Source organism: Onychostoma macrolepis, chromosome 19 (genome assembly GCF_012432095.1).
Source record: "Onychostoma macrolepis isolate SWU-2019 chromosome 19, ASM1243209v1, whole genome shotgun sequence".
In the NCBI taxonomy this organism is placed as follows: domain Eukaryota; kingdom Metazoa; phylum Chordata; class Actinopteri; order Cypriniformes; family Cyprinidae; genus Onychostoma; species Onychostoma macrolepis.
In genome coordinates this window covers 28,641,447-28,668,193 of record NC_081173.1, presented here as the reverse complement: position 1 = coordinate 28,668,193, position 26,747 = coordinate 28,641,447, and the positions used below count along the sequence as shown (strand labels likewise).

Below are 26,747 nucleotides of genomic sequence, written 5' to 3'. Positions count from 1 at the left end.
TCAGGTGATATCACATCTAGACTGTCCACAGACTCTACTCTAATGGGTCGGGCTGTAGCCCTGAATGTCAACGTCTTTCTGCGGACCCTGATTAAGACCCTGGGCATGTTGTATCTGATGCTGAGCCTCTCGTGGAAGCTTACGCTACTGATGCTGATGGAGACGCCACTGACAGGCTTACTGCAGAACATATATGACACACATTATCAGGTATGGGGCTGACGAAAATTCAGGTATGGGGTTAACAAAAAAATCATGATGAATGATAGATAATCATTTCTGTGCCTTTGAGAATAATTTCTTATATCAAGTTTTCATGCCCTTTTTAGAGGCTCTCAAAAGAAGTTCAGGACTCTATGGCGCAAGCCAATGAAACTGCTGGGGAGGCGGTGTCAGGAATCAGGACTGTAAAGAGTTTCAGGACAGAACTTGGTGAAGCAAATCACTATGATGTCCGTTTGATGGAAACCCATAATCTAAAGACCCGACGGGACACAGTCAGGGCGATTTACCTGCTGGTTAGGCGGGTGAGTTTAGTCTTTAACTAAACTTTGTTTTTGAATATGTGTTTATTTTATTTAAAGCAAACATGTTGATGTGGAACTGCATTGCTCTAGATAGTGTCTTCTTGACCATTTGTTTTGCAGATGACAGAATTGGGAATGAAGGTGGCCATGCTTTACTATGGGAGACTCTTCATCCAGTATGGACAGATGAGCACAGGGAATCTAGTCTCTTTCATTCTCTATCAGCAAGACCTTGGAGACAACATTAGGGTATGCCTATGTTTATTTTAAGGCGAGACACTGCAGGTGAATAGGGTAATTTTTTTTTTACTAATAGTTATCACCTTACTTACCTAGTTGATTGATTACATTGATAATTGCAAACATTTTTTGTATTACAAGTTTTCTAAAATGTTAGGTTTAAATATGCAAATGAGGCATTATTTAATGAAATATGCACTAATTTGCATACATTTCTAGTACAAAAATCTGAACACTGGATGAAGTCAGTTTCAAAATTCTTGTTTAATTTTTTGACATATTACAGTCAAAAGTTTTACAGAGGAATTTTGGGTATCTCATTTTGTCACTCCATAATTCAGAAAATACTTAGAACAGACAGAAAACACTATATTTTGACAATTTTGGGGGGATTAAAATGTATATAATCAAGCAAATTATATATGAACAAATCCCTCTGTAAAAACCTTCAGGATATAGACAGGAATAAAAAATGTCAAGTTTGGTGTGTGTAAGTGCTACTGAAGTGGAGATTTATGGCTCAGTGTAGGAGAAAAAACTCATTTTGAGAAAACGGCCTTTAAAAATATGTATTGTAATTGAAATCTATCGACACAAATAGATAAAGTGCTATAAAAAAAACACTTAACAGTGTCTTTTGGATGTTTTCGTTCTACTAGTCTAAAAAAATACTTTATGAAAAACCAAAAAGCCGAAAATCTCAAAACTGACAGGTGCATGATAAAACAGTGTTTTTGCCTGCAGTGTCTCCCCTTAAAAGAGGGATTTCTCTGGTGACATAGAGGGTAGAGAAAAGTTGTATCAATCAAATTTATCCATCTCTGTTCCAGACTTTGATCTATATCTTTGGAGAAATGCTGAACTCGGTGGGTGCAGCTGGTAAGGTGTTCGAGTACCTGGACCGAAAGTCTGAAGTCAGTATTGATGGTGACCTGCAGCCCAGTGATCTGAAAGGACACATCAGCTTTCAGAACCTCTCCTTCTCGTATCCCAGTAGACCTGACCACAATGTGTTAAAGGTACTGAATGATTACTTCACTTGATCCTCATCAAGTTTGAGCCCAGCAGGCACCAGACATCTATGTAACATCAGGCTGACGTTGGACAGATGTTGCATTTTGGTTTAAAATGAAAATTGGGTTGACGTCAATATTTGACGTCAATTTGACGCTGACTTAACATTGGATTTTGGTTGTACAACCTAAAAGCAACAAAATCTCAACGTCAGCTGACATCGGTATTGGACATCAATTTAACATTGACATTAGACGTTGAATTTACATTGAATTTTGGTCACCCGACGTCGCAACCGAAATTTAACCAATGACGTTGTGTGCCTGTTTTGTGCCTGCTGGGAGAAGGCATTTCACATGAACCTAAAATATGAGTAAATATGGTATTTAAACACAAAGATCTTTTATTTCTTATATTTTCTTCAAATGGTTATATATGTACGCACACACATAAACAGTTGAGTGAATGTGCATACATTTGCAAACATATTGTGTATGCTAATGCCAAATAGAAAATGTATAATATTGTTAATCAGGATGTATACATGGTATGTACTAGGTTTATCATATATTTGTAATATTCATAATAATTACCTTCTTTTCTTTTCTTTTTTTTCTTTTTTCAGAACTTCTCTCTGGAGTTGAAGCCGGGTCAGATGACGGCTCTGGTGGGAATGTCAGGAGGAGGGAAGAGCACCTGTGTGAGTCTGCTGGAGAGATTTTATCAGCCTCAGCAGGGACACATTCTGTTAGACGGAAAACCACTGCAGAACTACCAGCACAAATACTTGCACAGCAAGGTGACTACTCTGAAATAACAAACCCGTTATTATTGTATGTGGTTATATTTTATACCATCTCTGTTGTTCATACAACATGTGAGTCTACATAAAGAACCATGTGCAACCATCTAATGCAATGCTGTAAATAATATCTCTCAGATAGCGATGGTGGGTCAGGAGCCTGTACTTTTCTCTGGCAATGTACGAGACAACATTGCCTATGGTCTGCCCGGCTGCTCAATGGATAAAGTAAAGGAGGCTGCCAGCAAAGCCAATGCCCATGCCTTCATCAGCAAACTGGAAAATGGCTACAACACAGGTAAATGAACTGCTGTCACTGTCCACTGTCATTCATGTGTCAGTGGCTAGAAAGATTGTGACTGGACATAAAAAATAATTTAAAGCCAATATCTTGATTATTTTCTACTCTTGATATCTGTGAACATCAGAATTGCCAGCATTCATAGCCTTTTAGTTATTCATCCTGACTACACCCCAACAAACATAGCCTGAAAGGTTTTGCTTTCACACCAGCATAAACCAGCCTGGACTTAGTCATGTTAGTCTAAGATGAACTTTACATTTAAAGTCATTTTAGAATTCCTGATATTATCAGCAATTCTGGATTTTTGTAGCCACGCCATTAATTATTTGATAAGGAAGGTTTTAGCAGCTTGGTCCATTTGCTAGACCAGCATAAACTAGCCTTTTATTCCACTCCATTTTTTATTGGATAAACAAGGTTCTAGATTTAAGCATGGTAAAAGTGTTTTATTAAATGCCACAGTGATAAAATCCTGTTTTCTTTGTCAGATGTTGGAGAGCGTGGAAATCTGCTCTCGGGAGGTGAGAAGCAGCGCATCGCTATCGCCAGAGCTCTGATCAGGCAACCTCAGGTGCTCATACTGGATGAAGTGACCAGCTCTTTAGACACTGAAAGTGAACAAATGGTAAAATAAGGCTATTCAGTATGAACACAAAGGCATATGCACTGTATGCATTCACAAATCCCTGCCCCCTTTAGTGCTACTATTATAATATTTCTTGCATGTTTTGTTATTCCACAGGTTCAACAGGCCCTGGCCTGCTGCCCCAGCCAGACTTTGCTTGTGATTGCTCATAGGCTGAAGACCATCGAGAGGGCGGATCAGATCGTGGTGATTGACAGCGGGGAGGTGGTGGAGCTCGGTACACATCAGGAACTGATGGACAAGAAAGGAAACTACTATAAACTGAGAGAGAGGCTCTTTACTGATGATAACACAGCCAAACAAGACCAAGAGAAATCTGACACTGTAAAAGCCCAGTAGCCTGTGATAAAATAATGTGCCTGTTCATAATACAAATATACCATTACAAACCTTTGTAAATAGGAACATACAGTATAAGTGAGGACGTTATCCTTTAACCATTATCACATTTCTAAAAGATCTGTGGTATTGAACTGTGGACTTGTACATAGAATAAATTCAGAGATGATCATCAGTCAAAATGTTTTATCAACAAGCAATTTTGATAAATGTAACATTTTGGATTTGTTCGTGTTGTGAATAAATGTGAATAAATATTGAGTTCTTGGTTTTTGTATGTTTGTTTTATACAGTCTAATTTCAAATTTTGTGTCATCATTACCTTGGATGTTTGTTTTATTTCATAACTGCACTGAATGAACGTATCAGCTCATGCCATGTGCTTAAATCATTTTAAACAATTATACAAAACAACAAAATATTGCTGCTGCTGTAGTGACTTATAGGTTTGAATTTTTCAAAAACTCTGTTCAGAGTTAGCATCAGTGGCGGTTTTAGGCATGGGCGAACCGGGCAGGCGCCCGGGGCGGCATTTTTTCATGACACGTGGGGGGCGGCACAAGCACTTGAAAAAACATAAATAATAATCTGCGCCGCTAAGCGGTTTTCTATTATCTATCATATAACTGTGTGGGGAACTGGCAAATTGGCGCCCGTGCTTGTTGAGAAGGTACTGTGCACAGAAGCTGTGTGAGAAGTGGAAAGGCCGCGGGGGACAGTTCACCTCTCCCAAATGAAGCGCTTGTCCGCTCCATTAGTGGGACAAGTGGGATGAAGTCAGTCACACCTTGACTTTCTTCCAAATAACGCACCTTTCATTCATACTATTAAAACACAGGCCTATAATTTGCACGTTTTTGTTTTTTTCTGAATTGTGTGAAATGGCTAATAAAAATAGGTAATACAAAACGATTATGTGGAGGTGAATTGGTTTAGTCTTGACTTCTGGTCGTGAATGACAGTGTTGGGGGATGGGAAATCTGTTGATTGTCGAGTGCCAAATAAACACAGAGTGTTTATTATATATATAGAGTATATTTATTTAAGTTCTGATAACTTACTGTTTTGTGCAGAATTGTGTTTTTCAAATGTTCTGTTGAAGGATTCGTGCAATTGAGAAATATAAGCTTGTTTTACACTTATATTGTTATAGTAAGGTTAATAATAGTATGTAAATGTTATTCAATGTTCTTCATATGTGTTTGGGTCAAAACACAACTTTATATAATCATAATATAAAAATTATTAATTTAATAATAATCTTGAGAATTTTAGTGCATAAATTTTAACTGATAGCAATTCTACAGAATAGCAGCCCAACATAAGCTCTTCCTGTTTTATTTAAAAAAAATAAAATCATAAAAAATCAGTCTGACCACATTTCATCATCATCAAAGCCAACAGTGCTCCATAAAATTAGTTTAATTGCTGTTAGGACCCTTATGCAGTTGCACATTGCTATAGATCGATAGGCAGGTGAGAACTGAATGTTAGATTTTGACAAACACAAATGAATTTTACACAAATTTTGTGGTAGTTTTGACACATTTGATTTTTCTTTTGGGCTGTGTGGCTATATCACAAGATCAACTACCAAACAAGCAAACCCTGTTCAGCTGGAAAGTCCCTATTGTTGTTTCACCAGGTTACACATTTGCATGTTTGGCTTGATGCCTGGCTCTACCTTGCTCGTGCCGTTTGTCTCCCCCACTAATGCCAGCAGGTCTCCATTTTATAAAGCTGCCTGTGGTCTACCTGCCTCAAAATGGCTTCCACTGTTTTTAAATGACGCATATATACCTTTTTGGATTATAGACCTATGTATCTGTTTTCCTACACTATATATACAGTGCTGCTAGAAAGTTTGTGAACCCTTTATAATTTTCTACATTTCTGCATAAATATGACCCAAAACATCATCAGATTTTCGCACAGGTCCTGAAAGTAGATAAAGAGAACTCAGTCAAATAAATGAGACAAAAATATTTTCTTTTCCATGAATTTATTGAGAAAAATGATCCAGTGTTACATATCTGTGCGTTGCAAAAGTATGTGAATCTTTGCTATCAGTATCTGCTGTGACCCCCTTTTGCAGCAATAACTGCAGGTAAACATTTCTTGTAAATGCTGATCAGTTCTGCACAATAACATGTAAGACTTTCAGCCCATTCCTCAGTACAGAACCACTTCAACTCTGTGATGTTGGTGGGTTTCCTCCTATGAACTGCTTGCTTCAGCTCCTTCCACAACATTTTAATTGGATTAAGGTCTGGACTTTGACTCAGCCGTTCCAAAACATTATCTTTATTATTCTTTACCATTCTTTGGTTGAACAACTTGTGTGCTTGGGGTCGTTGTCTTGCTGCATGACTTACTTTTTCTTGAGACTCAGTTCATGGACAGATGTCCTGATATTTTCCTTTAGAAATTGCTGGTATAAATCAGAATTCATTGTTCCATCAATGATGGCAAGCTTTCCTGGCCCAGATGGAGCAAAACAGGCCCAAGCCATGATACTACCACAACCGTGTTTCATAGATGGGATAAGGTTCTTATTCTGGAATGCAGGGTATTCTTTTCTCCAAACATAACGATCAAAAAGTTATATTTTGGTCTCATCTGTCCACAAAACATATCTCCAGGAGCCCTCTGGCTTGTCCACATGATCTTTAGCAAACTGCAGACGGGCACCAATTTTTTTTTGGAGAATAGTAGCTTTCTCCTTGTAACTCTGCCATGCACACCATGGCTGTTCTGTGCTCTCCTGATGACGGACTCATGAACATTACAGTTTTTTTTCAATTGCCAAAATCCCTTTGTCCAATCTGTAGTCACATTTTCAAAACTCTAAACACAATTAGCACAACATCTGTCTGTTGTGGCCATACCATTAACACAATTTGTGTTGTTTTCACACAATATGCAGTCAATTACAATGTTTCTAAAATGCTTAAATTTTCTTTTCATACATGCTTATCCAAAACCAAAATCATGGATCTTTTAGTCTTATTTACAAATGCTTAAACACAGCATGTCAGAATTGAAGACCTAATGTTCCAAACCTTAAATATAGTATAACGTTTCTACTTCTACAACATCAGCAGCTCAAAAGCATTGAAAAAAATCTCTATATATACAATTTTGTAACAACTGATAAGCACTTTTAAGTAACAGATCACTGAAATATTTAGAAATAGCTGATTCCAGTCTCAGTTGGAGGAATAGTAAGGTGTTGAAGCTCTTTCCATTACATCAACATAAAGTAAAAAAGACCTAGAGGTAGAGGAGTAGTTGGATCAGAAAAAGGCAGAAGAGGTGGGGAGAGGAGTGAGAATGTGTGTTGAACTGTGCATTTTATGTTTGTTTGTTTGTTTGTTTTTCCCCTTAGACATGTGGAACCAATGAAAGCTTATTTCTGCCATGGAATATAAAGGAGGGTATAAGGGTAAATGTGACTTTTTTTTTTTGCAATTGTGAATTTACAGTATCTCACAATTCTGATAAAGTCTGAATTGCAAGATGCAAACTCGCAATTCCAATACAGTTTTTTTACAATCATTTTTGCACTAATAACAGAACCTTCGTGTCATTTTTCAAAACTCTAGACACAAAACTCAAAACAGTCATTATTTGTAACACAGGCTTTCCAATGTTCAAAACTTTGCATATTGCGTTCATATCTTTAAAGAAGCCTTGCATTTGCAGAAGCATTGGTTCAAAAATTTATTTAGGTTCAACTAATTTATTACGAAATATCATAGGAACATTACTTTAGATCAACCACACACAAGATACCCATAGTTTCACTGTGTAGTTGTTAGTACAATCATTAAATATAGTTGTTCAAAACACATGATGCAGCTTTCATTATGGTTCTACACATTCATACATCATTGTAATAGACTAGAGAGAAAAGTACAGACACTGGAATCATTAAACATTTGAAAATTATTGATGAAATAATCAACACAATAGGTTTTTCAAAAAACTTTAAATAAGAAAAAATTAGATTAGGCCTACAGTAAAATGTCAACTGGAGTGTCCCTTACTACACTTCTATGTTTTTATCAACCCTGTCTTGTGGATTTGGCCACAGGTTCTCATCCACATCATAATGGATGTTTTCATTAGCTAAACATCTTGGAAAAAATCTTCCTGCATGACAAATACAGGCCTGACATTAGTCTACTCCTGTGACGTCATTGCATGCATCATCTGGCCTGGAGAAGAGAGATTTGTTTGTGAGGAGCCTATTGTGAACCCTCCTCCATGTGGAGAAAACTTCTTCAGTTGGGTTACAGTAAGGAAAGGGGAGTTATGGGGTAAATACAAGGTGATAAACTGTGGATGGGCCTGAAACCATGATTGCTGTCAGTGCTGTCGCTAGGAATTCTGGGCCCATTGCACTGATTTTGCTATGAGGCCCCTCAAAATCACATTCAGTGGGGGGTGGTCGGGCCCCCCAGAGAACATCGTTCTGGGCCGCTCTCAACCGCTGGGCTCTCAACCTCTCCTCCATCTCTTGGTCAGGGTAAAGCCTGTCTCATCCAAAAATATGAATGGTTTTCATCAGCTTCCAGCTCTATCACCCTCTAAAAAGACATGTACTGTATTGTAAAACAAATACTGATAACAATGATATAGACTTTTGGGGATTTTTTTATTTTCTCCCAACAACAGGCATCTTGAAACTGATCACACCTGAACATACTCAGTCCTCAGTTTCTTCACTTTCATAATCTAAACATTTACAGTTTTTCTCGATTGCTAACACACAATTCATGAAACAATTCACCATTTTCTCACAACTGTAAACACAATCTCAAAACTACACACCAACTTGTGCAAACTTCAAACTTCCAGGTCAAAGTCAAACATTTTAATCAAAAATATATTCTCTTTTGTCAGAATCTAATCTTTGGTCTCAGATGACACACAAAGCTGTTTCCCTGACTAGAGAACACTAGTGAGATCAATTCAAAACACTGTTACAAAAACCTCCTTTTGGGAAACAGGAAACATCTTGCAAGTCAATGTCTGGCAGTATGCAGCATAAATAGAGTTGTGCAGAATCAGTAAAATTCACCAATAAACTTTAAGAAAGGTTTATTTTCATTACACTACTGTAAAGTGATCTTACAGTAGATGAAAAGCACTAGAAGAGAAAAGTACAAAAACCAAACAACTGAATATACAGTAAACACACATTGGAATATCAGTTTCTGTACAGCAATAAATTAATTAATTCAGCATCCTCTGCCAAGTTGCATTACAGTATTGGTAATATCCTTATTTGTTATACTATAACAGTTTCTTAGTCATCTGAGAAAAGACTTTCTCTGCCTCCCCTAGACAGATGACTCTCAGTACATGTAAAAAGTACTTGGCTACAAATCAATTCAACAGTTACGAGTTTGAGGGTGTGTGCTGCAGTATTATTTACAGTACAAGTTCTCTCATCTGAAGTACTGCTGCTGCTATGTACTGTAATTGTAATGTGTAAGTAGATGAGGCTGCAGGCAGCTTTCCTTATGCTCATTCCATGCACAAGAACATGCTCAACTATAGTGCTTTACATTTCATCAGCAACAAATGACCTTTGACCTCATCCCCTTCATTTTTCTTTTCTCCCCCTATTCCTCTTTGTCTCCCACTACCAGGATTCATTTTCCAAAACACATAACCACCTGTGCTCTTGTTCATATCATCCTGAGATTCTGACTGCTGTGTCGTCAATTTTGCTACTGGATGTTCAAACACGGATAAATGTGTGCAATTTGTGTTCATTTTGTGATTCTTGAGGTAGTTATATTGTGTATTTGTGTTTTCTAAATGATAACATGGTTAAACCTTTGCAAAATGATGCTGTTATTGTGTAGAGTTTTGCAGAAAACATTGAGCAAATTGGAGCATGTGTGAAAGCAGGTGGAATGTGTTAAACGTTTTGAGAAACATGTCTTTGTTTCGAGAACTGTATGAATGGTTTGGAAAATTGGGCCAAATGAATCAGTTATAGTGTGTTAGCAATCGAGAATTTTACATAAAAACTATGCTTCAAGAGTAATGCAACAGCTACTTAGCATTTTGAGCAGTTGTATCAATTGATAGTTAGATCATTGTACTGAAATGAATAGACACTCAATTCAGATGTAATGTGTAAGTTGAATTTTTAAATAGTAATACTTTGATGTTAAGTTGTGTCATTTTGAACCAGTGATTTTAGTTCAATGAACAAAAGATCTTTGGCTCATGTGTATTGTATCCAAGCATTTGGAAAAAGTGTTAAAGGGGTCATATAATGCCCATTTTCCACAAGTTGATATTATTCTTTAGGGTCTTAATGAAAAGTCTGTAACATAGTTTGGTTAAAACTTCTCACTGGTAGTGTAAAAAACACCTTTTTCACCCTGTCAAAACAGCTCTTGTCAGAGCAAGCGGTTTTGTGTCATTCTCCTTTAAATGTTAATGAGCTCTGCTGACTCCGCCCCTCTCTTCCTAGCTGCTCTCTGAGGGGCTGTTTACTTTAGCACATTCATTGTGAAACTTGCTAATTAGCACATTGTTAGGAAAGGCCATTTGCAAAGATTCATTTAAAAAACCTTGTACTCACTTCTTCTGGAGGTGAAGCTGGATCACGAATGATTCGCGCGAACATAGACGCATTTAGGTAGATGGAGGGCGCATTCCCTTCAGAACAAACCTAATCCTCTTCAGCGGCTCAGATGATGGGAGTAAATGATGACTGCTATGTTCATTATTACATCCAACAACAAAACTCCTCAATCGCTTAGGAGTCACTCCTACATCTGCTCCGGCGGTGAAACAACTGATGACTGCTCACTCAGGCGGGTCTGAGGTAAGACACCAGTGCAGTCTGTGCTGAAAAGCTGCTGTCAATCAAACTACCGTGGGAGGGGCCTCCGTCCGTGTGACGTCACACGGACAGACGGCTCGATTTGAGACAGGGGTAAAGATTTAAAGAGATTACAAAAAAAAAACACTGGGTGGATTTTTATCATTATAGGGTGGTTATGTACACACACTGCCAACACACATTTCAGTTCAAACAACTTGTAAAAGTGCATGTAGCATTATATTACCCCTTTAAATGTTTTGAAAAATGGTTCTGTTATTAGTGCAAAAATGATTTTAAAAAACTGCAATAGAAGTCAAAATTGTGAGATAAAAAGGTCGCAATTACTGTTTTTACTTTTTTATTCTGTGACAGAAACAAGCTTGCATAGTAACCAAAGGCCATTTTGGAATTTTTGTTGATCACTGGCATCAGCTACCATCGGGGCACCATCCACATCCAACCCTCACCCACTGGAAAGCAATTTCAATCAAGGTTCCAATTGAATTTCTGCATAGGGGACCCTATTTTTTTCTATTGTACATTCTATAAAGTAATGACTCATTCAGTTTTAGATAGTATGTTGCCAAGTATGAACACATTCAACACTTACAAATGTAAATTGGGTTTCAGATGACGGTAAACTGAAGGCTAAATTACAAAAAACAATGGATTTTTTTATATTGTCTATTATATGCAGGTAGAACTGAAACATAACAAGTAATGCAGTTTTTGTAGAGCCATCAACTGTTAGTATTTTGACAGTCAATGTGCTATGATTGACTATATGTTTCTGTTGGATAGAAACTAGTGCTAATGTTTTGACCGAATGACTCAATTTTGAATCGGTTTTGCTGTGTTTTGATAGAGTTAGTATATGTAGAAAAAGGTATTCAGCATTTTCAAATGTAGAGTTAGTATTTATTTAACAAAATTTGGTTTTGGCCAGAAAATTTACTATTTGGCTAATTGTGTGATGTAGGTGTGTTGCTGTGTTAAGAGTTTAGAAAAAGCTTTGCTTTTAGAGTGATCTTTGTTGGTGGATCACTTCTGGGGAGGGTAACAGTGGTCTTGAATTTCCTCAATTTGTACACAGTCTGTCTGACTGTGGATTTGTGGAGTCCAAACTCGTTAGAGAAGGCTTTGCAACCTTTTCTAGCCTGATGAGCAACATCAACTCTTTTTCTGAGGTCCTCAGTAATCTCCTTTGTTCATGCTATGATACAGTTCCACAAACATGATCAGACTTTGATATATCCCTGTTCTTCAAATAAAACAGGGCACGCAGTGACTCCTGATAGTTATTGCACTGATTGAAAACACTTCTGAACAGACGGACTCTAATTTCACCTTCAAATTAACTGCTAATCCTAGAGATTCACATACTTTTGCAATGCACAGATATGTAACACTGGCTCATTGCTCACAATAAATAAATTATTTGTTTGATTGGGTTCTCTTTGTTTACTTTCAGGACTTGTGTGAAAATCTGATGATGTTTTGGGTCATATTTATGCAGAAATACAGAAAATTATAAAATATATATATATGGGTGTTATCAAACTACGTGCAACTACGGGCACTTTTGACTCTCCAAAACCCCTGTGAATTTTAATTTTAACCATCAGAGTCTGTAATACTCTGGTCAACAAAATAGCATGGAGCCATTAAGATTTTAATCTGGAACATGTTTATTTTTTATGTTTTTCAACTCTTCTTCTTACAAAATGTCCTTACCGCAACGTTACAATAACGTTCATTATATACATTTTTCTTTTTTAATTTCTACAAAAATGTAATATATTTCAATAGCTTTTTCAAATTTTGTGCAGTTCTGTAAATACTGATATTAAAAAATAATATACAAAATAGGGGATTTCATGGTTTTCTCTATGCCATATAAAATTTAGACAGTAACCTTAGATGTCAATTGTTTCCATACACACTAAAAATAACATATTTAGCTTTTTATAACAGATGTTGCAATTTCAATGTGTAAATCATCTCAACTTGTGTAAATGATTATTTTATTTTTTATGCAAATAAAAATATGAAACAAATTAAATAAAGCAGAGCTGCGATAATCAATCAATCAACATTTATTTATATAGCACATTTAAAACAACACCAGTTGACCAAAGTGCTTTACATATCTAAAAGTTAATCAAACAGACACAATACACAACAATATCCATCACTGAACAATGTCCCAAAAGCTAGGGGCAACTGTATGCCACCGACTAAAGGTGTGTTTTCAACATTGATTTTAAACAGTCTAATGAGTCACATGTTCTAATGTGCAATGGGACACAGACGTGGGGCTGCCACAGAGGCTCAATCACCTTTGGTTTTCAAACATAATCTGGGAACATGTAAAAGCAAACTCTGTGATGATCTTAGAGGTCTAGCAACACAATGCTGCTGCAACAAACATGAAATGTACTCTGGGGCAAGGCCATGTAAACTTTTAAAAACCATTATCAAAACTTTGTATCGGACTCTAAAATCAACAGGAAGCCAGTGCAGCGAAGCCAGCACCGGATAAATGCTGGACCACTTCCTTGTGCCAGTCAACAGTCTAGCTGCAGCATTTCGTACTAGCTGCAGCCGTGAGAGCAGACTCTTAGACAACCCTAGAGTTGCAATAATCCAATGTTTTTCAAAAGACCATGTCCTCAAAAGACTCTTCAATTTGGCAATAATATGCAATTGATAGAAGCTTTTAACAACAGCACTGACTTGTCTATGACATCTTGTGTCGGTAAGGACACAATGTTAAAGTGCCATGAAGACAAAAACAGGCTACTGTAGAGAACAATAGTAAAAGAAACATAAAACAGAAGGTATTGTATGTGTAATGTTCTTTTTCCTTTTGAAGATAGTCTCTGGGTCTTTTTCTCATTTCCACTCTGCATTTGTTTGATCTTATTGTTGATGAATTTGGTCTCATCTAGGGTTACAAAATGTCATGTTTAAATATAATTTACAAAAGACTGAATATTTGTAATTTAATATACAGTAAACCTTGAACTTGTCTCTACCGCAACACAAGGTCTTTACCGCAACACCTAAATTTGCTGCGGTAAAGACATGCTGCGGGGGAACATTTTTTTTGCTAATATTGCAGCTAATTGGCAGCTAGTAAGGTCTACTACATTAATTTTGACTCTTAGCATCTTAATATACATGAATTAAACAGTAATATACATTTATTTTTAAAATGTAGTTCAAAGTACAGAATTACTAAGCTGTATGGTAAGGACACACAATAAATACTGACACAGAAAAGATGATATTTACCTTATATTTTTGAGATCTTGTGAGTGAGGTAGTGAGGTGGCCCAATCTGTCAGCAATGTGCTCAGGTGCTAATTTCTCATTGTTGCGGTAAGGACTCAAAAGTGTGGGACAGGCACATTTAATTGAAAAAAAAAAAAATCATAAAAAATGATGTAAATATAAAAAAATTATTTAAGATACTGTAAATTAATATGTATATTAAATAATTCCATTTGAAATAGTCAAATTGTAATTCAATTAGCTTATTTTACGTATCTCAACATTGTGACCATGAACAAAAATGGTGTTTGCACCTATAAATGCTTCATAATTTTATATTAAATTGCATTAATCATTACGTAATTATATTTTTTTTGTCAAGGTGTGTAATGACACTGTGAATTGGCATCATATGACAAATTTGAACATAAATCTAAAATTTCACTGCTGGGATTTAAAAGTTGCAGAAACACCCATATATATATATATATATATATATATATATATATAAACATGTTCTTGTGGTGATGAATAGTGGTTTAGATTAACTTTGCATTGTGATAGCATGTCCAATATATTCTTTGAGTAGATTTTGGTACCTATAACCAGCTTCACTGTGAAAAGTTATAATAGTAATGGAATCAATATTACTGCATTTCGTTAAAGAAATTAAGCAAAATTAGAGATACCACCTTTTCACAAATCAAAATTACATTGCTTTAAACACCAGAAAAGCAGAAGGCTAAAGACAGACGTTTTCTCACTTAACAAGGATACTAAAATCCTCAATCATAAAATGATTGAAAGAAGGGTTCGTTTTTCCCGAAAACAAAAAAATAAAGTGAATGGCCATGAATGAGTTAAGTGTTTGCACAAGGCGCACAATTGGTGGTTTTGTGAAACCATGTGACTTTTATGAAATGGCCAGTTTGCCAGACCAGATTATCGGCACCATTTTGAGATTGTCAGCCATTTTATGACCTTAAGTAGGCTAAATAAAGATGGCAAACTCAGGTGATAGTGAAAGGATCTCATACTATTCTCTTCTGCAAGGAGAGTGATAGTGTGCATATATGCACATATTCTTTCATTTCACATACTGAGAATAACAAAACAGTTTTTTTTTGCAGTTTTTCAACGCTTATTTCTTTTTAACATGCTAAAATTATTTTAAAACAACAGCACCATTTATTATTCTCTTTCACTTTTTTCTAGTTTGTCGTCATGATACATCAACTTGGAATAATTTCCCCTAATGTTCAGAGCGCTGCTGTATAGATCGCCTTTGGTTTTTGATATCGTCTTGTTGGAAAGTACCTGGTGTTCTTGTTTTTGTATTGTAGGTTTGTTTTGCTTGCTGCCTGGTTATGCCTGGCACGTCCACGGTTGCAACGTTGTTTTATCACCCCCTATTGCCAGTGGGACAGATATGACAAGAGTTTACCTGCCTCAACATTTTTTATTATTGTATCATGCATACCTTCATGGTCTATAGATCTATATGAAATAGTGGTTTAGATTAAAATTACAGTGAGTTAGCAGGTCCAATATATTGTTTGAGTAGATTTCAGTAACAAACTGTGAAATGTTATAGTTTAAGAGGAATCTATATTACCAGTGTTGGGGAAAGTTACTTTTAAAAGTAATGCATTACAGTACTCTATTACTAACTAACACAAACTTAGTTACTTTTTATGTAGCCTAAAGTAATGCATTACATTACTTTTGCGTTACTTTTTGTCACCTGGGCTGGGCTCGCTTATTTATTTTAAATAACAGAAAACCCAAAAGTTATATTTTTGGCAACTGTAAAGGCCCTTTCACACAAAGAGTGAAATTAATAAGCGAGAAGAAATGCTGAAGAAAATGTCTCTGCCTCTACATTTACTCCTAATTTCTCTTAACACGGGGACAGGATAGGTGTCAATGAATAAATAGGAAAGCAAAATAACTTGCATTACTTATTTGAAAAAGTAACTCTGATATTTTCTTGTTAATTTAAAAGTAATGCATTACTTTACTAGTTACTTGAAAAACATGCGTTACTTGTAATAAGTTACCCCCAACACTGTATATTACCTTATATTGCATAAAAAACCAAGCTAAATGAAGGATACCATCATTTCACAAATCAAAAATCTACTGCGATACACACAAGGAAGGCAGAAAGATAAAGACTAATTTCTGACTTACAGGAATACTATAAAATTATTGAAAGGTTGGGTTTTGTGTGTGTGTGTGTGTGTGTGTGTGTGTGTATGTGTGTGTGTGTGTGTACTGGTTTTTGTGGTTTACGGGGACAAAATTTGTATAATGACATGGGTATGACAGAGGTATTACAATTTGAAGGTGGTTTATATGGACACTGCCTATGTCCCCGTAAATCAAAAGGCTTAAAAAACATACTAAATGGTGTTTTTTTTTTAATCTAATAATGCAGACAGTCTCCTGTAAGGGGTAGGTTTAGGTGTAGGGTTGATGTAGGGCAATAGCACATACAGTTTGTACAGTATAAAAACTATTACGCCTATGGAGAGTCCCCGTAAACCACTAAAACAACGACTGGCCGTGAACGAGTTAGGTGCTGGCAGAATTTTATATGCCAGTGAAGGTGCACAATTGGTTTTGTGAAATCATGTGACTTCCATGAAATGCCCAGGTTGCCTGTCCAGATTATCAGCACCATTTTGTGATTGCCGGCCATTTTGTGACCTGAAATAAAAAGAAATCACCAAGCTCAGGTGACAGTGAAAGCATCTCATCACATATGAAACCTATTCTCTTCAGCAAAGAGACTGCATACGCACATATTCTTTGCTTCAACATCCTCAGGATGACTAAAAAGTTTTGTAGTTTTTCAAAGCTTGTTTAAAAGTCATTTTAAAACCATACCACCATTTTATATTTGTTGTCATGATACATCAACTTAATCATTTCCCCTAAATATTCAGAATGCTGCTATATTTATTGCTCATCTTTGGGTTGAGACATTGTCTTTTTGGAAAGTCCCGGTTCTTGTTTGTGTAGTGCAGATCTGTTTAGCTTGCTGCCTGTTTATGTCTGTCTCGTGGTGCGTCCACGATTGTGATGTTATGTTTTATCACCCCCTATTGGAAAACATTCTGCTGCCAAGAAATGGTACAGTGATATTTTGGCCTCCATTACAAGGTACTGCCTCAAAATGACTGCCATTACATTGCACAATAAATAATAACTGCTGACGAAATAAATGGAGATTATCCATTTAATGCATTTTGTAGCACTTTATTTACAATTTTAAATGATCTATCCCTCTGTTGTGATACAAAAGCAATATTTTTTAACTCTTTTGAATGAGACTGAACATTAGGATTTAATGCAAAATGGAAGTTGAGCAACATAACTTTTTAAAAATATAATAAAACTTAAAGCTACAGACTTTACTGTTCTATAATTTGGCTTTCAATTAAATATATTATATTGTAACTGACTGAAATTTCAGCATACAAAGAAAAGTGAGGGCAGTGATTTTCTCAAGCGATGGGATATTATGAAATGCCTGACAAATGTTTTGGTACTTTTTAGTTTTACCCACACATGCTACAGACAAAAACGAAACAACAGACAACAGCGAAGCAAACGAGACAATAGTTCACCCAAAAATGAAATTTCTGTCATCATTTACTTACTCTCAAGTTGTTCCAAACCTGTATGAGTTTCTTTCTTCTGCTGAATGCAAAAGACCAAACAGTTGCCGGTAACCATTGACCTCCATAGTATTTTTTCCATACTATGGAAGTCGATGGCTGCTTGCAACCGTTTGTTTATCAGAATACTTTCAAATATAATCTTCTTTTTCTTTTTTTTTTCAATAAAAGAAAGAAACTCCAGAGGTTTGGAATAACTTGAGGGTGAGTAAATGATGAATGATGATGAATTTTATATGAATTTTAGAAAATGAATTTTCATTTTTGGGTAAACTATCTCTTTAAGATAACCAAGCATTAGTGTATGTTTGAATCATCCATTTTTTCTCGTCTCCTTGGGTGCTGACAAAGCATTCAAGAGTTTTCCCGCTCTCCTCTTTTGGTTTGATTGTATAATCACGCCACCAGTGGCTGAACATCACATGCCAAACACAATGACAACACCCTGGAAAGTACCGAGCCGGCACTCTTTCGCTTTCTTTTCTTTTCTTTTCCAGTTTGTTGGTGATGCCAAGCCAAAGCCAAGCTCACAGTCATGTGACTCAGTGATTGTGGGGGAGGGAAGGAACTGATGGATCAAATGCAAACTAGCCGCTCCCTTGCAAATATATGATCTTTAAACTCTGAACTTATTTTGAATCTGATCAATGATTATTCAGTTTTATAGCCACTGAATCAGTTCATATTATAAAAATTATGAAGTGATATTGTGGATGACATGACTGGGAAACTTGGGGAAATTCTTCTCATTTTTACCATGCTTGATGAAAACAGGTTTGTACATGGATCTGAAAGAAACTGCTTCAACGAGTCATCACAAACAAAAAAATTGTTCATTTCCAAAAATGGCCTGTGATAATGAAACTAAACTAAACAATGGGTTGGGCTTTTACAGTCCTGACCTATCAACACAATAGAGAACTTACATAGCTTACTCTAACCTACATTACAAAAAACAAACAACCAAAACAAAGCAATCAAACAAAAATATCTTCTGGGTGGCTGCACTAAGCATATAAATGCTAAATTTAAATAATATTTTTAAATATTAAATATTTATGCACTACCTCTCAATGTGATTTACCTTGTTGTTTACATGTTGTTGTTGTTATGTTGTTTCATGCTGTATATTTTCACCAAAAACTATGATGCTCTATAGACAAATCAATATATAAGACTATTAAATTGTTATAATGCAAATCAGCTTTTCCTGTTGAATATAATTAAATTATAAAACTATCAAATAATTATTAGTGATCACTCACATCCAAAATAAAAGTTTGTTTACGTAATATATCTGTGTACTGTGTATATTTATATGTATATAAATACACACACATACATGTATATATATATATATATATATATATATATATATATATATATTTAAGAAATATTCACGTGTGTGTGTGTGTGTGTGTGTGTGATAGATAGATAGATAGATTAGTATTTATTTATGATTTATATTATATTAAAATATATATTACACATATTTCTTAAATATAAACATGTATGTGTGTGTGTTTATATTAATCGATTTGACAGTCACAGCCCTATTATAAAGGTATACAAAACAGGAGTTAATTTGACCTTGTTTCAGGAGCAGGCCACACCTTGTGTCAGTTTGGTTCGGTTTAATAGACTGATAATCCCCTAAAGTTCACAAAGGGGGAATTGAAGGGGTGTGTATAGCTCTATGGTTACATCATCAACAGAAATGTGGTAAAATGCAGCACTCATTCTAGATGGGCTTTTTTTAGTCTGGAAAATCCCTATTAGGTTACAGTAATGGTTGTTTAGGTGGGTGGCTGTGTTGGCTGATAAAGAGCTCCCCCAAGAGACTAATAAGTAGATTTCACTCTATCCTGACCAAATAAAGGACAGCGTTTCTATCAGTAAATAGTTTCTTATAAACGTTTCTTATGTAGGCTATTCATTTTTATACAACTTAATCTTAAGAGTGTTGCCAGAGAATATCATCATCCAAAATGGTATTTAACCTAAAAACACTACATGCATTGTCTTCTGGGTAATCCAAACCTGCTCTTTCCTCGCTCACATGGCAACTTCTTACAAGTCACGCAACCAATCAAAAGAAATCAAACAAATCTGCTGTTTCATCCTGATTTCTAATGCACAGTCATTGGCGCCCTCTTGTGAACACTTTTGAATAGCTTCTCAATAAGATGCCATTATATAGTGTTTCTGGGTCATTCTACAGAAACGTCCACTTTTCTGTCCCAAGACTTTAAAGAAATATTACAATTGAAATACACATTAGGGTTACAATTTTTTTATATTTTAAAATGAAACAATATGTTATTTGAACAATTACATCTTCCTGAGCCATCAATGTGGTATTATTATTTTTTTATTAATTATAGAGAATTCCAAGTACCACAAAACTGCTCGTCCCCACAGCCATGTACAGCAGGAAAGTGCTTTATTTTGAGGTCAAAAACAGGATTTTCTACCATTTAAAATACAAAAGTCTATTCATAACTATCAAATATATGATATAAATGGCATAATAAAACAAAATGCCAAACAAATATTATAAAATGTATAATGAAAATAGTGGTCCCCTGGAGTTGTCACTGGTGTTACCGCTTAACAAAAGTCTTTTATTTTGGAATAAAAAATCACACTGATGACATCACTTGACTTCCTCCTTCCTATTTTCTAAACATCTATGAAAAAAGGCTCATGTTTAGTCCACTGCTTCTTATCAGTTATGATAAATTTTCTCATTTATCTCATAATTTCATATGAAGCTTTTAGTTGATGTCACTGGTGTGACCTATTTATTGTTAGGGAAATGTAAAAAAAACTATAATACAAATGGATTAAACTACTTAATTTAGTGAGTATACCATGATTGACAACATGTGGCTTGATACCTTGCAGCAGACATTTTGTAAAATGCATTTTTCATGAAAATTGTCACTGGTGTTACTGTCACTGGTGTCACCTTCTTTATGGGTAACACCAGTGATGATCAGTATATCAGGTCTAATGTATGTCACTGGTGTTACTGTACTGTTTTTGTCTGTCACATTAAATAAATAAAACATAATCTCCTTATTTCTTGCATTTTCATTCTTTTTCTGTAACTCTGACTACATGTGCTGAAAATTTTTTTTTAGAAATAATATTTCATAAAAACTTTTAATATTGCTAAAGAAGGTAACACCAGTGACAAAAAATGATACATATGGTCTTGAAATAATTGCATATATAATTAAGCTGTCGTTTATATGTATTCATAAAGTCAAAAGGTAATCTAATAATGTGGTCTAAGTTTAAATGTAAAAAAGAAATAACAATTTTAAGACATTTTGCCATACCAAAAGTGGACGTTTCTGTAGAATGAGCCTTCTATTAAAATTTCATTACAGTTCAGTTAGCCTATATAAACTCTTGTATTAACCGTAAATTTGTTAGATTTTTATGTTATTATTTTTGTTGATAATAGTGCTCAAATTGTATTGTTCAAGTGGTTTGTCATACCTGAATGTTGCAGCACATGTGGTTTGAGGTGTAATGGTTTGTGGGTTGTGTTAGGATAGTCAACCAAACAAATGCAGTGAAGTGGTATTATTGCAGTCATGTGGTAATTGTGGGAGAGATGGCATGTGGCAGTTGTTTCTTAACTGTTCTGTTTGATCTCCTAGAATTGTGTTCTGAGAAAAACAGTCTGAGTGCACAATGTTGTTTATCTTTATATATATACTATACATCAGCAAAATCAGAAGCATCCTCTCACATTCAACTACTTTTATTTGTAGAACATTTCTTATGTTACTTATGTTAACGTGGGGTGAATTCGGGTAATCCTAAACTCCAGTGTGTTTATTTCCTGTTCTAACAAAATTTAGACAACAGGACTTTTACCATAATTTTAGCATGGATGTCATGTGACTGATTCCACAGAAAGGGGCGGGGCACCTGTCAATCAAGAAGCTCCCCTGGGAATTGCATGACAAGGTCAGTGACAAAGGATTCTGACTAGATTAATGTTAAGGACATAAATCTGTCATAAATAAGACAATGTTCCTAATTGTTGTCAAATTATGTTTGTGATCTATTCAAGCAACAAAATATGTATTAAAGTGTCGAAAATGTGTTTTAGTTTTTTTTCTTTTGAACAATTTTTTGTTGTCCCACATTATCAAATATGATTGAGAATGTGGGACAGCATGCTTTGGGTAATCTGGGACAGTCTTCAAATGGGGAAAATATGCATTTAGGGACTTTATAAGTATTGACAAGGGCTAATATGCCATAGTGAGAAATGGGTGTATATGTGAATTACAGGAGGTTATAAAATTAGCATAAATTCACAGTAGCTAGCAGTTAAACCAGAGATGCTACAGAGATGGAATCTGTTAAACGTATTCATATATATATATATATATATATATATATATCACCTGCAAGGAGTGTTTGCTCCCCAAGTAGCCCCAATTTTAATAGAATGGAGAATTTGAATAACCAAATGAATAATCCCTTAATCGAATTGTTGCCTGCTGTTACTTAAATTTTAGTTGGTTTTTTAAAATGTTAAACAAATGTTAAACAATTTTAATAGAGATCTAAATGAATTAACACATATCGTTAATCCTGTGTAGAGATAGAAATTATTTTTCCTGATATTGGAATATACATTTTCTTATTGAGATTTCTGTACTTGTCATTTTTTTCATAATGCTTTTTAAAAATTGGTGATATTGTGTTTGGCATGCATAAAGTATGATGAATATAAGCTTTTTTAGGCCTAATACATATGTCCCAGATTACAAAGTGACTTGTCCCAGATTATCAAATTCAGACAGAATTTCAATTTATTTTAATTAATTTTTTTGGCACAAAAACACTAATAGGTGTGGCATGTCTCCTCTGGGTATAATATCTACATTCTTTCTTCTGGTGTGTTTAGAAAACATCTTAGGGGTTTCAAAAAAGTCTAATGTGTTGATATAATGTGTTAGATAGATATCGAAATAAATCGCAGAAGTCAAAATTGCAACAACAACAAAAAAAAAATGTCCCAGATTACCCGAATTCACCCTAACACAGCGGGCGGCCAGCAGCTCTGCATCTCATCTTCATGGGCTGCACCAGGTTACATGTGGCACATTTGTGTAATTAAAAGGATGAGAAGTAGTTAACAGTCTCCTACTGGCCTCAACCTCTCCATAAAACAAACAAAACAAGCCATGCAAATTAATAAAAAATATTTTAAAAACCACATATACAGACACATCATATTTAATGGTATTGTATTATTTTTATTGCATTTAAAGTACCGGTATTATAATTTCAATAAAACATTTGCAATGGGTTTTTAAAAGCTGTTTTATGCATGTTTTAGCCTGAGTTTTTGTTGCATTTTCACAGTTTTGACCAGCAGGCGTCAGCGCGTGGTGTTTCGAGAGCTTCGAAACAATTAATCATTTTGCGAAGCTTCGAAAAGGTTCGTTTCCTTTCAGTCGGTCACTCCGAGTCACGTCGGATAACCGACGAAATTGGGATCTCGCCAGAGAGACCAATCCACTTCGAGTGTAACTAAACGAGCCAATGGACATTGACATGCGATTATTGCATCCAGCTACCGCTGATCACAGCACGAGTATAAGGCTGCATTTACACTGCAGGTCTTGATGACCAATTCCGATTTTGTGACTAGATCCGATTTTTTTGGACGACTTGCTTACATTTCTTTTAAAAGTGACCCGTATCCGATGTGTGCATTTTACACTGCACTTGTTGAAACAAGCCAAAAATAGCATATATGACATCACAAATCAATTTGAATAGTACATTGAGTTTAATTTATTGACATGGAATTCATATAGAAACGTTTTTAATGCAATAGTTACATCTATACATCAAAATAATTATATATCCTAGTACAAATTCTTCAGGACCTTATGATCTTCTGCTCCGCTGAAAGCTTGCGAGTGGAATAATACTCAGGTGGTAGATATTGTTAAGCATGTCACATCGTCATGTTTTTTTAGTAATTAAAACCAAATGCGTTCTTACTGTACTGATATTCAAATATTTTCACTGTATAGTTTTGGAGAAAATGAAAGGCAAATTCACCCCAAGCATGTAAGTGCATAAGCACTTTTACACCATATCCCATTTTCAAACACTCATAAAAAAATTTCCTTTATAGGTTTGCTCTTTCTTTCAGGTGATTCCTATTCACAGTGACCCTGACTATTACTGAAATAGTTTTCAAATATTTTTACTGTATAGTTTTGGAGAAAATGAAAGGCAAATTCACCCCAAGCATCTAAGTGCATAAGCACTGTTACACCATGTCCCATTTTCAAACACTCATAAAAATCCTTTCTTTATAGGTTTGCTTGTTTTATGCTTGTTTTACTGATTCCTGTTCACAGTGACCCTGATTATTACTGTAATAATTTTCAAATATTTTTGCTGTATAGTTTTGGAGAAAATGAAAGGCAAATTCACCCCAAGTGTTGAAGTGCATTCTAACACTTCTACATCACGTCCCACTCATAAAAATCTTTCCTTTGTAGGTTTGCTTGTTCTTTCAATTGATTCCTGTTCACAGTGACCCTGACTATTACCGTATTAATTTTCAAGTCATTTTACTGTACAGATTTGGAGGACATTAATGGCAAATTCACCTTAAGTGTGTGTGTATTCTAGCACTTTTACATCATATCCCATTTTCAAGCACTCATAAAAAAATCTTTCCTTTATAGGTTTGCTTGTTCTTTCAATTGATTCCTGTTCGCAGTCACCCAGTCTATTACTGTATTAATTTTTAAGTCTTTTTACTGTATAGTTTTGAAGAAAATTAAAGGCAAATTCACCCTAGGCATCTAAGTGCAGCACCATTTCCCATTTTCAAACACTCATAAAAGTGTTTCTTTTATAGGTTTGTGCATTCTTTTAATTTATTCCTGTTCAGTTGAAAATCAGTTGAAAGCAAGAGCAAACCTCTAAAGGAAATATTTATATGAGTGTTTGAAATGGGACATGGTGTAAAAGTGCTTATGCACTTAGATGTTTGGGGTGACTTTGCCTTTCATTTTCTCAAAAACTATACAGTAAAAATATTTGAAAATTATTACAATAATAGTCAGGGTCACTGTTAACAGGAATCAATTGGAAGAATGAGCAAACCTATTAAGGAAAGCTTTTTACGAGTAAGTGCTTATGAGAAAATGTGAGAATGCACGTTGAGATTTGGAGTGATTTGCCATTAATTTGTACAGACATTGTACAGTAGATTTAACTTGAAAATTAATACAGTAATAGTCACTCTAAACAAGTATCAGTTGAAAGGTACACACACACACACACACACATATATGTAGCCTATAGTAACATTGATAAATGATGTATATTAATAATTGTACAATACAAATGTTAATGTACAAAAAAATGTATTCACAAACATTAATTCAATGTTCAAGTCATTAAACAAATCCTGAAATTCTATTATTTATGTCATGATATAAAATTATAAAATAGCAATAAATACATATTCTGATGTCGCTTTATGGTCTTTTTAGGGTTAAACTACGTTTAATGTAGACATATTTGGGTCACCGTGAACAGCAATCTATTGAAAATATCAGCAAAAGTAGCTACAAAGGAAACGCAGTTATGACAGCTTCTTTACATCCATTTTGACCACTCCCAGCACCATACCATAAGTGTGCGATTAGACGCGCAAACCAAAAAAAAGTGTGGCTGGCTTGACTGTGTATTTTCAAACCGCGGCTGGCTTGACTGCAGTAAATGCACGTATCTGATTCATATCTGATTTATTTCCACATATGATTGAGGCCTGAAACCGATCAGAGAATATCAGAATCCATGTGATTTTTTTTCCTGCTTACACAGTCGTGGGCCATATCGCTCTCGGTTACTAACATAACCTCGGTTCCCCGAAATGAGGGAATGAGACATTGCTATGGGAAATACATCTTCCTCAAATACTACTGAAGCCTTATTGAATCACGCCAGTGAAACTGGCCAATGGCGTTCAAGCGTGCGAAATATGAGCGGGAATCCCACTCTGTATAAGGCAGTGCTTGTACGTCATCCATTCAGAATCTTTGACTGAAGCAACTTGGCATTTTAAGATCCTGAGCTCGGTGACACGGCAATAAGAGCAATGTCTCATTCCCTCATTTCGGGGAACCGAGGTTACGTGAGTAACCAAGAGCGTTCCACTTCAATTCGGTCACTCAACATCGCTATGGGAACGCATAAAGTCCTGCCGTGTCACAGTGATGGAGCCTGGCTCGACTAAGTATATAAAGGTTCACATTCAGAGCCATAATGAGAGCGGCAATGATATTGGCGCTCTTAGTAAACACAACTCAGGTCTACAGGACCTAGTCGAAACCATGTAAAAGACTAGACATGACATTTGCCCAGGCCCACGAGGACGCGAGTCCGCGGGTTGAGTGGGCCCGAACCCCTATAGGACATTCCACGCCCTTACAGCTATAAGCCAAAGCAATTGTGTCGACGATCCAGTGTGACAGCCTTTGCTTGGACACAGGCAATCCTTTTGTACATCCACCAAAACATACAAATAGCTGCTCCGAGAGTCTGAACTGTCTAGTTGGTGTTCCGGGACGGAAAGCAGATAGTGTTATGACCTGCGCTTTAAATGGAGTCGAAAGCACTTTAGGCATATAACCTTTTCTAGGCTTCAAGGTGAGTCTGCAATCACCTGGTCCGAATTCAATACACGAGTCATCAATTGAAAGCGCCTATAGGTCTCCAATTTGTTTAACAGAGGCCAGCGCAAGCAAGAGCGCTGTCTTGAGAGAGAGCGCTCGTAAGCTCGCTGATTGTATGAGCTCGAACGGGGGTCCCGTGAGAGCGTCAAGCACAAGAGCTAAGTCCCAAGTGGGTAGAGTAGAAGTGCGAGGAGAGTTCAGTCTTCTTGCTCCTTTTAAAAATCGTATGATCAGGTCATTTCTGCCGATCGGGCGATTTTCGACGTGCACGTGAAATGCTGTTATAGCGGCCACATACACTTTCAATGTG

The 26,747-nt window shown here is 35.7% G+C and overlaps 1 protein-coding gene across 1 annotated transcript in view; it reads left to right on the top strand.

Annotated features, from left to right (window-relative positions):
- tap2a (transporter associated with antigen processing, subunit type a) overlaps nt 1–4,133 on the top strand; it is a 5,030-nt gene extending 897 nt beyond the window's left edge. Inside the window, exons 2-9 of the mRNA XM_058752546.1 lie at nt 5–210; nt 330–527; nt 648–776; nt 1,598–1,786; nt 2,407–2,580; nt 2,722–2,881; nt 3,376–3,512; nt 3,630–4,133. Coding sequence (XP_058608529.1) covers nt 5–210; nt 330–527; nt 648–776; nt 1,598–1,786; nt 2,407–2,580; nt 2,722–2,881; nt 3,376–3,512; nt 3,630–3,872 — 1,436 coding nt within the window. The 3' untranslated portion in view covers nt 3,873–4,133. The remainder of the gene's footprint in view (nt 1–4; nt 211–329; nt 528–647; nt 777–1,597; nt 1,787–2,406; nt 2,581–2,721; nt 2,882–3,375; nt 3,513–3,629) is intronic.
- The last annotated feature ends 22,614 nt before the right edge of the window (nt 4,134–26,747 follow it).